The sequence below is a fragment of the Clupea harengus genome, chromosome 2, assembly GCF_900700415.2.
Source record: "Clupea harengus chromosome 2, Ch_v2.0.2, whole genome shotgun sequence".
Lineage (NCBI taxonomy): Eukaryota > Metazoa > Chordata > Actinopteri > Clupeiformes > Clupeidae > Clupea > Clupea harengus.
Window position 1 is genome coordinate 511,870 of NC_045153.1, and position 12,500 is coordinate 524,369.

Genomic DNA, 12,500 nt, shown 5'->3' on the forward strand with positions numbered 1-12,500 from the left:
GAGATGAGATGAGATGAGATGAGATGAGATGAGATGAGATGAGATGAGATGAGATGAGATGAGATGAGATGAGATGAGATGATATATATAAACACACAGAGATGAGATGAGATGTGCTGATATACATAAACACAGAGAGAGATGCTATGCCCCACCAGTGCTTAGGATACGTTGAAACAAGTGTCTAAGGGCAGCCAGTGTCACGTCCGGCTCACAGACATGACACATAACAGACGTCCACACAGAGTTAACGCCAAAAACACTAGGAGTTTATTAGCAACTACCATTACACACACACACACACACACACACACACACACACACACACACAGAGAGTTAACGCCAAAAACACAAGGAGTTTATTAGCAACTACTATTACACACACACACACACACACACACACACACACACAGACAGAGTTAACGCCAAAAACACTAGGAGTTTATTAGCAACTACCATTACACACACACACACACACACACACACACACACACACACAGAGTTAACGCCAAAAACACTAGGAGTTTATTAGCAACTACTATTACACTATCAGGCAAAACTACTGTGATGTGTGGCCGTCCGTGAATCAGTACGGTTGTCGTGTATGCATGTATGCTATGACAGTAGGCTAGGTGGGATGTTGTATCTTAACGAGTACGTAGCGATGAGCATTGCGCGAGGCGAGCCGTAGGGAGCAAGGTTTCCCCTTTCTCTCTCTCTCTGAATCTCCCATGGAACCAGTGGGATGTGCTCTTATAGTATTGGGAACACCAGACTAAGCTGATCCGAATAACTGACGAGCCGGCCACACCTGCTGGGCATCTGTAATACAAAGACACCGACAAAGACAAGTAGCTCGCCCAGCAACCAGAAGAGGCGGGGTCGTCACACCAGTGAGAGACGTTAGAGTCTCAGACAGGCGCTAAGAAGACAGAGACATTGAGTGAGTGTGTGGTGGTTGTGTTCAGTAAGAAGACAGAGACATTGAGTGAGCGTGTGGTGGTTGTGTTCAGTAAGAAGACAGAGACATTGAGTGAGTGTGTGGTGGTTGTGTTCAGTAAGAAGACAGAGACATTGAGTGAGTGTGTGGTGGTTGTGAGACAGAGACATTGAGTGAGCCGTGTGGTGGTTGTGTTCAGTAAGAAGACAGAGACATTGAGTGAGCGTGTGGTGGTTGTGAGACAGAGACATTGAGTGAGCCGTGTGGTGGTTGTGTTCGGGAGAACTAACGCACGCGTGCGGCTCTCTTCAGATGGATATGTTCATTGGTCCTGGACTATCTAATAGGCCTTATCTATTATCATTTGACCTTGGCAGCTTTATCTATTATCATTTGACCTCATTGACAGCCTTATCTATTATCATTTGACCTCATTGACAGCCTTATCTATTGTAGTTTGACCTTGACAGCCTTATCTATAATCATTTGACCTTGACAGCCTTATCTATTATCATTTGACCTCATTGAGAGCCTTATCTATGATCATTTGACCTTGACAGCCTTATCTATAATAATTTGACCTTGACGGCCTTATCTATTATAGTTTGACCTTGACAGCCTTATCTATAATACTTTGACCTTGACAGCCTTATCTATAACCATTTGACCTTGACGGCCTTATCTATTATAGTTTGACCTTGACGGCCTTATCTATTATAGTTTGACCTTGACAGCCTTATCTATAATCATTTGACCTTGACGGCCTTATCTATTATCATAACCCCCCCAGAGACCACCCCTCACTCCCAGAAAATACCCCCCCCCCCCCCAGAAATAATTGCCTCTTTCATTTTGAGTGATTTATGGTTTATTTCAAAATACAACAAATACAAATAAATGTACTACCTTGTACAATCTTGTCAAGAATAGAACTGTTTGTTGTACCATGATTCCTGATATAATACAAGTGTGTAATTGTGTAGTTAATTAAGAGAAATAAATCACACACACACACACACACACACACACACACACACACGTGTAATTGTGTAGTTACGTAAGAGAAATAAATCATGATTAATTCAAAACTAAAATCGAATCCATTGTGTTGTATAATTCAGTTTCCTTTTACTGAAAACCACTCTACATACTTTTGGATAGCAAAGATATAATCAAAAAGTATCAAAGAGCTAAAGCTTCAAAAATTAAACAAAATTTAGAAATTGGAAACTGTCTGATAATAGAAGTATATATGTTGTATTACTCTGTCTCTGAATACCCATTTCTATCTCCAGTTGAAGAAACAGAGGACTCTGGCCACCCCTAACTCCCCAGTCTATTTCCCCCTCCCTAGCCAGCCGAGGAACTTGCCCACCGCCGCAGTGCCCAGTGCTGGCAAAGTCCAGCCGGGTACGAAGGCGCCCATCATGCCCGCGTTCTCCAGCACCGCTCCGGTAGTGCCAAGCCAGGAGGAGCCCTGCGGCTCCTCACTCTTCTGCTCCTCCTTCAGCTTATTCAAATCCTCCTCCAGCTTCCGCGCACGCTCCTTAAAGCCCTCCTCCAGAGACTGCTCCTGCTCCTGAAAACACACACACACACACACACACACACACACACACGCACACGCACTGTTACCACCCTACTGATCTGGCCTGGGGCTACGCCCCTCTGTGCTACGTCTGCCTGTCTGTCTGTCTGTCTCTCCTGCAGGGCGCTGCCCACCATCCAAGACCTGTACACCTCCAGAGTCAGGAAACGGGCAGGAAAAATCACTGCAGACCCTTCACACCCCGGACACAAATTATTCCAACTCCTCCCCTCTGGTAGGCGCTACAGAACACTGTTCGCCAAAACCTCCAGACACAAAAACAGTTTCTTCCCCCTCGCCGTCTCAATACTGAACAGCTAACCCACTGTAGCATATATATTTATATTTATATATTTATCCCTGCACTTCTCGCACTCTCCACTTCTTCTTTGCACTACTGTTTCACAGCTACTGTATATAGCCATTCCGCCTTGTGTATATACTTTCTTAAACTTTCTTAAACTTCTTGACCGTTGCACTGTTGCACTGTTTGTATTGTATTGTATTGTATTGTGTTGTAATGTATATTTTGTGTTAACACACTGAGAGTCACTTTACCAAGTCAAATTCCTTGTTCGTGCAAACTTACTTGGCCAATAAAACCTGATTCTGTGCCTGTGCCTGTGCCTGTGCCTGTGCCTGTGCCTGTGCCTGTGCCTGTGCCTGTGCCTGTGCCTGTGTCTGTGTCTGTGTCTGTGTCTGTGTCTGTGTCTGTGTCTGTGTCTGTGTCTGTGTCTGTGTCTGTGTCTGTGTCTGTGTCTGTGTCTGTGTCTGTGTCTGTGTCTGTGTCTGTGTCTGTGTCTGTGCCTGTGCCTGTGCCTGTGCCTGTGCCTGTGCCTGTGCCTGTGCCTGTGTCTGTGTCTGTGTCTGTGTCTCCTCCCTCAACCTCTTCTCTTTTGACTCTCTTGCTTGTGCTTTGCTGCTGTGATTGGTTACCTTCAGTTTAGCATTGAGCACCCAGGCCCTGTGATTGGTTACCTTCAGTTTAGCATTGAGCACCCAGGCCCTGTGATTGGTTACCTTCAGTTTAGCATTGAGCACCCAGGCCCTGTGATTGGTTACCTTCAGTTTAGCATTGAGCACCCAGGCCCTGTGATTGGTTACCTTCAGTTTAGCATTGAGCACCCAGGCCCTGTGATTGGTTACCTTCAGTTTAGCGTTGAGCACCCTTGCCTGTGATTGGTTACCTTCAGTTTGGCGTTGAGCACGCGCTCCAGCTCCTCCTTGGCTCTCTGGCGCTCCTCCTCCATCTTCTCCGCCATCCGCCGCTCGTTCACCTCCATGCTCCTCTTCTGGTCGAGGATGGCCTGCTCCTGGATGCGGTTCTGTTCCTCCAGCAGCTTCTGCTGCTGCTCCACCTCCTCTCGTCTCCTCTTCTCCTCTGCACAGAGGAAGACAGGAAGAGAGGGATGAAGGAAGAGATGAAGGAAGAGAGGGATGAAGGAAGAGGGAGATGAAGGAAGAGAGGGATGAAGGAAGAGAGGGATAAAGAAAGGGGACGATTAAAAAAAGAGAGAAATGATGGAAAGAGAAGAGACTCCTCAGACCAACTCCAGTGTGACCGACTTTCAACACTAATTCTGCTAGTTCACAGGTCACTTATAGTTCTGCTAGTTCACAGGTCACTTGGAGTTCTGCTAGTTCAAAGGTCACTTATAGTTCTGCTAGTTCAAAGGTCACTTGGAGTTCTGCTAGTTCAAAGGTCACTTGGAGTTCTGCTAGTTCACAGGTCGGTTGGAGTTCAAAGGTCACTTGGAGTTCTGCTAGTTCAAAGGTCACTTGGAGTTCTGCTAGTTCAAAGGTCACTTGGAGTTCTGCTAGTTCAAAGGTCACTTATAGTTCTGCTAGTTCAAAGGTCACTTGGAATTCTGCTAGTTCAAAGGTCACTTGGAGTTCTGCTAGTTCAAAGGTCACTTGGAGTCTGCTAGTTCAAAGGTCACTTGTAGTTCTGCTAGTTCAAAGGTCACTTGGAGTTCTGCTAGTTCAAAGGTCACTTGGAGTTCTTCTAGTTCACCTGTCTATACTAGTCAGTACTATACCATACTGTGGTGTGGTGTGGTGTGGTGCAGTGTGGTGGGGAGTAGTATACTAAAGTGTAGTGTAGTGTGGCGTGGTGTGGTGTGGTGTGGTGTAGTGTAGTGTGGCGTGGTGTGGTGTGGTGTGGTGTGGTGCGGTGTGGTGTGGTGGTGTGGTGTAATATATTCTGCTGCTGGTACCTTCCATTCTCTGCTGGGCCTCAGTGAGGGAGCGGTCAGCGGCCAGGATGTTCTCACCAACCGCACTCTTATCCTTCAGATAGTCCGTCAGAACCTCCTCTCTCTGGGAACACACACACACACACATATTAGATCACACACACACACACACATTCAAACACACACACACACACTCGCACACACACATATATTAGATCACACACACACATAACCACACACACACAACCACATAACCACACACACACACACACACACACACACATATTAGATCACACACACACACACACATTCAAACACACACACACACACTCGCACACACACACATTGTAACGGATCCCCGTATATAGAGTGGCGTGAAACTTACTGCTGGTGAAATTACTCTTTTATTTTCTTCTTTCTTCTTCATACATTCAATAAAATGGGAAACTATCACCACCGTAAGAGCTTTGGCCTCATACGGGTCCATTAAACCATTAAACTTTTCAAATATATTTATGTGCATCCGTCCTTAACTAAATCTGTAGCCGTACTGAGAAGTTTACATTAACACATAACGAGATCTGCGATACCTTTTTACATTGTCAAAATAAAAGTCCTAATTCTCTATAAGAGATAAGGTGGCATAAAACCTCTATAAATTCTTTAAACAATACATTATAATTTAGGCACATATCAGAGATCAATAAGGCAAATCCAAAATAGGCAATCAACTCAAAATAATAGCCCTTATATGGGGTTATTTACACTCCCACCAAATTATAGTGTTTTTACAAAATGCAAACCTTAAAACACACAATTTCCACTTACTAGAATAACCCTTCAAATGTATAGGCTATACAACACAGAAAACTTTATCACATTTCACAACTGCATAGTGCTTAAACAGCTTCTAGCAGTAAAACTAATTTCTGGACAGGGCGCTCCAAAGCAGGCCTGCTTGTGCGCTCTCCTTTGTGGTTCAGTTCCTTCTCTCCAAACAGGATTTTGGCCCGTCTCACAAGTCCATCTTTGCCTTGGATGACTTCTGAGACTGTCCCAAGTCTCCACTTGCTTCGTGGTAAGGTGTCATCAGCGTCCATTACTATATCACCGACCTTCAAGTTCCTTTTAGTGCTATGCCAGCATTGTCTTGTTGTGATGTTGTGGAGGTACTCTTTTTTCCATCTACTCCAAAACTGTTCTGTCAAGTACTGCACCTGGCGCCACCTCTTTCGTCCATACAGATCTTCTCTTTCAAATTTGCCAGGTGGAGGTAAGGCTGTGGTGGATTTCATTGTGATCAGGTGGTTAGGAGTAAGTGGCTCTAAACTATTGGGGCTGTTCAGAGCATCAGCTGTGAGTGGACGGCTGTTCACAATGGCCATGGTCTCATAAAAGAAGGTGCGCAATGACGCATCATTAAGCCTACCAGGGGAGAGTAGCAGAGTGGCGTTGAGAACGCTTCTCACTGTTCTTATTTGTCGTTCCCATACACCCCCTGCATGGCTGGCATGAGGTGCATTCATTACAAAGTCACACTGCTTTTCTGTGAGAAATGTATTCAGTCTATTCATGTCCAACTCTTGCAATGCAGCATTCAATTCATTTTTTGCACCCATGAAGTTAGTGCCTTGGTCACATTTAATTTGTCGCACAGCACCTCTTAAAGCAATAAAGCATCTCAGTCCATTAATGAATGTGTCTGTGGACAAGTCCTCTAACATTTCAATATGAATGGCTCTAGAGCAGAAACAGGTGAAGAGCAACCCATACCTTTTTTCTTGTTTTCTCCCTTGCTTTGTCCAAAAAGGACCAAAACAGTCCATCCCACAGTATGTGAACGGTGGGGAGGGTTCTGTTCGTTCAACAGGAAGGTCACTCATCCTTTGGCTTTCAGCCGGCCTTCTCAGCCTTCGACATGTCACACAGTGACGGATGTAGGTTGCAACTGCTCTGCTCAGTCCACAGATCCAATAGCCATTGGACCTAATTTCATTGATGGTGAAGCCTTTGCCCTGATGTTTCACTCTTTCATGATGGTGGGCGATGATCAGATTCGTCACGTGATGTCCCTGAGGAATGACTGTTGGGTGCTTGAATGTATTAGGGAAAGATGAGCGGCTGAGCCTACCTCCCACCTTAAGCACACCCTCTGCATCCAGGAAAGCATCAAGGTGATACAGCTTGTTGTGTCTTGGTAGCTGATGTCCTTTGCTTAGTAGCTTTATCTCTTCTCCGTATGTCTGGCTTTGTATGTCCTTGATGATGAGTCGCTCTGCACTTTGTCTCTCACTAACTGTTGAGAGGTCACATGATTTGACCTTTCTAGCACGCCGTAAAAGACGCGCCACTGCCTTGATGGCCCGAGACCAGCATGAAAACGTATTCAGTCTGTCCACAAGGTCAACTTGTTCTGAGGTCTTTATCTGGAATGTCTGAGCCTTCCTAACTTCTGGGTCACCGACTGGTAGCTCTAAAGGCACCTCTGTTGGCATTTCTATCTCCCTTTTCCACAGAAAACTAGGGCCAGTGAACCAATCAGAAGAAAGCAACTCATCTACTGTGGTTTTCCCTCTTGAAGCATAGTCTGCTGGGTTTTCGTCAGTTGGTACATAGAACCATTGCTTGGGGTCTGAGGCATGACGGATCTTTTGCACCCTATTTGCTACAAAGGTGTGAAAGCGGCGAGCATCATTATTTATGTAGCCTAAGACAACTTTTGAATCAGTCCAAAAGAACTCTTCTACATTACAGTAGCCTAATTCTTCTTTGAGCATATTGCTCACTGCGACTGAGACAACTGCTGCAGTAAGTTCTAACCTGGGTATAGTTGTGACCTTCAGCGGCGAGACGCGCGCTTTTCCCATGAGAAGAACACAGTGAATGTCTCCTCTTTCATTCTTCAGTCTCAGGTATGTGCATTGGCCATAGCCCGTGGTGCTGGCATCTGAGAAGTGATGTAATTCTGTTTTGATCACCTTTCCAAAGCCAGCTGGCTGGTAGCAGCGAGCTACGTGTATCCTTTCCATCTTAACAAGGTCATCTTGCCATTTCTCCCACCGTGGCTTCAGTCGCTCTGGAATTGGGTCATCCCATCCTGTTCCTTGATGGCACATGTCCTGGAGAATTTTCTTTCCGTTGAGGAGGTATGGAGCTACGAAGCCCAGTGGGTCGTATATGGAGGCGACAGATGACAGGATGCCACGCCGTGTTGCGGGCTGGTTCTTTGGTGCAACTTTGAAGGTGAAACAGTCACTCTCGATGTTCCAGTATATTCCCAATGCTCTTTCTAAGGCTGTGTCATTGAATCTGAGATCCTTTGCTTTGATGTCTGTGGCGTGTTCTGTTGAGGGGATGCTCTGGAGAACAGCACAGTTGTTAGACACAAATTTGTGAAGGCGTAAACCTCCCTTTGCACACAGCTCACGGCCTCCTTTGCTATTTGAATGGCCTTTTCAACAGAGCTCAACACTAATGATGCCATCGTCTACATAAAAGTCTCTGGGCAATGAACTGTGACCCTAATGGGTGTGTGTGACTGGTTCTTTGGCGAGCTGCTTTAATCCATAATTTGCACACCCTGGTGAAGATACGGCTCCAAAGAGATGGACAGTCATTCTGAATTCATGGGGAGGTGTGCTTAGGTCGCCGTTCTTCCACCATAAGAAGCGTAGGTAGTCACGGTCATTCTCTGAGACATGGAACTGATGGAACATCTTTTCTATGTCACACATCAGAGCAGTGTGGTGCTGCCGGAAACGAATGAGAACACCTGTCAGACTGTTTATCATGTCTGGGCCTGGGAGAAGGTGTTCATTGAGGCTGCTTCCCCTTGTACTTTGCCGAGCAGTCGAAAACTACTCTCAGCTTTTCAGGCTTTTTGGGGTGATAAACACCATGGTGAGGAATGAACCATTTTTCTCCAAAGGTGCCCTCAGCACATACCTCCTCTGCGTCACCCCTTTCAATGATGTCCTTCATGTAGTTAATGTAGTCTTTCTTGTAACTTTCATTTGCAATGAACTTCCTTTTCAGGTGACTGAGCCTCACAGCAGCAAGCTGCTTGTTATCAGGTAAGCATGGTCTCTCTCTGAAGGGGAGGGGCATTTCATAATGTCCATGTTTGTTTGTCTTTATGTTTTTTCTTTAATTTGTCAAGGAAAATCAAATCTTCTTGAGAGACTGTTTTGTTATCTCCTTGAGTGTCTCTGAAGTCAGTTTCGAGAATTCTGATTGCATCCATTGGAGTCACTGCAGGCAGCTCCTTCACGGTTACTCTGTGACAGTGACTGTTTAACAATTGCGAATCAGAGTGAGGTGCTGAACAGCCAACAATACTCCACCCTAAGTCTGTAAGAATGGCAAAGGGTTCGTCATCCTTCCCTGTTATGACCCGTCTGGGTACGAGAGTTCTTGGGCAATTGTAGCCTATCAGTAGCCCCACTTCGCAACTAAGGAGAGGCGGTATTTGGTCTGCAATTGCTGTGAGATGGCGCCATCTTTTTGCTGTTTCATGCGTTGGTATATGTTGTTTGTTCACAGGTATGCAGTCTTTGGTGTATGCAGGAGGCAGTTTGATGTGCATAGTGGAATTGAATCCTCTCACACGCAGACCAGATGTCCGTTCACTTTTAAAGACCATATTTTCACCCATCATGGTAGTGAGTTTCAGTTTAACTGGGCAAGTAGTCAGCTGCAGTTCTTTGCTTACATCTTGCTCAATGAATGTCGTGTCACTTTGTGTATCCAGTAGGGCATACACAAGTTTTTCTCTGGATGGATTACTTTCGTTCGACACCCACACTGGCACTATCATGGAGGTGTTTTCTGTCTGACCTTGGCTGTTGACATTGAGGGACAGAGCAGGTGTTGGTTCCGTTTCACTGCGTTGCGCAGAGTTTTCCCTTCTTGGCCATTCTTTGTTTTCACCTTTTCCGTAGCCATCATTGTGAAGACATGTGGGATGTCGTCCTTTGCATGAGTCACATGTGTGGCGATGCCGGCACTCCTTTGCGCTGTGACCGGGTTTTAGACATCCATAACACAGTCTGTTGTCTTTGACGTACGTCCTCCTGTATTCCAGTTTTCTTTTCATGAAGTCTGGACATTTGCAAAGCTGGTGACTGTTATCCTGACATAGCATGCAAGGGGTCTTGACCTTTTCCTTTGTTGTTGTCTGCTTATTGCTTTCCACCACTGTCTGTGTGTTGAAGGCACTGGCTTTATTTCTTTTGCTTACCCTTGTGCTCCACTTGTCTTGACAAGATTCAGCTGAATGGAGAGCGAGGAAAGAAGTGACTGGATTGCAGGCGGTTTCGGCCTCCATAGACATGAACTTGGCAAAGTCCTTGAAGCTAGGGAAATCCTTTCCCTCCGTGAGACGCAATGTCACTTGCCGGTTCCATCTTGAGGCTATCCACTCTGGCAGTTTCCGCATCAACTTCTGATTTTCCTCACAGTCATTTAGGATGTTTAAACCTTTTACATGGGGCATGGCCTGCAGACAGGCATTTAAGAAATCTGAGAAATCTCTCAGTCCTTCAGCATCTTTAGACTGTATTTTTGACCAGTTGGATAACTTTTCTCTAAAGGCCTTTTGAATGATAAACGGCTGGCCATACCTCTGATTGAGCTTGTTCCAAGCGTCACTGTAAGCTTCGCTGTCACTACGATAGAATGTCCCTTCTAGGCATTTGTGAGCTGAGCCACCTACATATCTCTTGAGGTAGTGCAGCTTATCGGTAGTGGGAATGTTCTTTCCATCTATAAGTGACATAAATGAAGCCTTCCACTCAACAAAGTCAATTGGATTGCCATTAAACACTGTGGGCTCTGGCATTGGAAGTCTGTTAACAGAAATGCTGTCCTGAACAGCTTGTGCTAGGCAGGATACATCAAATGGAGGAGATGGAGTGACAGCTGTGCGAGGTTGCATTGTGGCAGGGGGAAAGGAGCTGAGTGGCATAGGGTCATGAAATGACTTAAAGGACTGGGCATCAGATTCCTCTTTAACTTCTCTATTGTATGCTTCAAGTCTGGCTTGGGCAGCCTTTAAGTCCTTTTCAGCTTGCAATCTTTCTAATTCAGCCTTCTGTTTTTCTAATTCCCTCCTGTGTTCTTCCTCTAAAGCTCGGATTTTTTCCTTCTGTATCTTTTCCTCCATTAGCATCTTATATTCAGCCTCCTTAGCAGCTAACTCCGCCGCTGCTTCTGCTCGCTTGGCTGCAACACTTGAGTGCGTGGAACGATGACTGCCAGTCTGTACTGAGGCAGAGGAGCCATAAATGGACCGGGCATAGTGAGGCTCAAGTAGCTCACGCAAGCGCCGTCCTTCATGTTCTGCATCATAATCTCCATTTACGCCAGTCAGTCTCTCATTCAATATTTTTACAATATCACTCGTTACTGCAGCACAAGCATCAATCTTGCGCCTTAGCTCAGTATCAGGCGTGCCGTGCCCTCTCAGTTCATCATACAATTTCATAATATTCGTTTTCCTTATTTCTAAATTGTCTGCTAGGGATGCCAGGCGCTTTTCTGCTAGCTCAGATTTTAGTTCTTGACGTGTTTGACGAGCTTGGGCTTTCCATTGTTCATAAAGGCTAACAAGTCTCTTTTCCCGTTTGCTCTGTTCTTCTTCACGGTATGCTAGCATCTTTTCAGTATGAACTCGCGCCCGTTCAGGACGTCTAGCTAAATCTGTATCATCATCTTCATCGCTTAACAGTTCAGCAAGAATTTTCTGTGTGCTTTGCAAAGACTCTTTTAGTTCTTGTCTAATAGCTCCTTGTTCTGTTTCCTTTTCAAACATTTCCTTGTATTCTTGAATTACCTTTTGAAGGATTTCAATCTGCTGCTCTTTATCCTTGCCGCGCAGAGTAGCATCGATTCCCTCCATTTTCGTTAGCCTTTGTCCGTCTTCACACCGTCTTCAATTCACCGCTGCCCTTATCCTTTTCGTCCGTAAAAGTGTTCCTTGCCTTCCGTATAAGTTATCCTTTTCGTCCGTTGTAGTCCTAGATCCAGCAGGTTAGCTGGAGAGGTGAAGCTCTTACTGTAACGGATCCCCGTATATAGAGTGGCGTGAAACTTACTGCTGGTGAAATTACTCTTTTATTTTCTTCTTTCTTCTTCATACATTCAATAAAATGGGAAACTATCACCACCGTAAGAGCTTTGGCCTCATACGGGTCCATTAAACCATTAAACTTTTCAAATATATTTATGTGCATCCGTCCTTAACTAAATCTGTAGCCGTACTGAGAAGTTTACATTAACACATAACGAGATCTGCGATACCTTTTTACATTGTCAAAATAAAAGTCCTAATTCTCTATAAGAGATAAGGTGGCATAAAACCTCTATAAATTCTTTAAACAATACATTATAATTTAGGCACATATCAGAGATCAATAAGGCAAATCCAAAATAGGCAATCAACTCAAAATAATAGCCCTTATATGGGGTTATTTACACACATATTAGATCACACACACACATAACCACACACACACAACCACATAACCACACACACACACACATATTCAAACAGACACACACACACATATTCAAACACACACACACACATATAACCTCACACACACAGACACATAACCACACACACACAGAAAGATAACCACACACAGACACATAACTGCACACACACACACATAACCACACACACACAGAAACATAACCACACACACACACATAACCACACACACACAAACACATAACCACACACACACACACACACACACACACTGTTCCTACCAGG

At 44.9% G+C, this 12,500-nt stretch overlaps 2 protein-coding genes across 2 annotated transcripts in view; one reads left to right on the top strand and one right to left on the bottom strand.

Moving 5' to 3' along the window:
* The window catches only part of phf11 (PHD finger protein 11), a 7,947-nt gene extending 5,708 nt beyond the window's left edge, over positions 1–2,239 (top strand). Inside the window, exon 6 of the mRNA XM_042702973.1 lies at positions 2,236–2,239. Coding sequence (XP_042558907.1) covers positions 2,236–2,239 — 4 coding nt within the window. The remainder of the gene's footprint in view (positions 1–2,235) is intronic.
* LOC105894073 (guanylate-binding protein 1-like) overlaps positions 2,050–12,500 on the bottom strand; it is a 19,499-nt gene continuing 9,048 nt past the window's right edge. The window contains exons 9-12 of the mRNA XM_031579519.2: positions 12,497–12,500; positions 4,745–4,847; positions 3,716–3,909; positions 2,050–2,519 (exon numbers count right to left, since the gene is read on the bottom strand). The exon at positions 12,497–12,500 is cut by the window's right edge and continues 209 nt beyond it. Of these exons, the coding sequence (XP_031435379.1) occupies positions 2,277–2,519; positions 3,716–3,909; positions 4,745–4,847; positions 12,497–12,500 (544 nt within the window). The 3' untranslated portion in view covers positions 2,050–2,276. The remainder of the gene's footprint in view (positions 2,520–3,715; positions 3,910–4,744; positions 4,848–12,496) is intronic.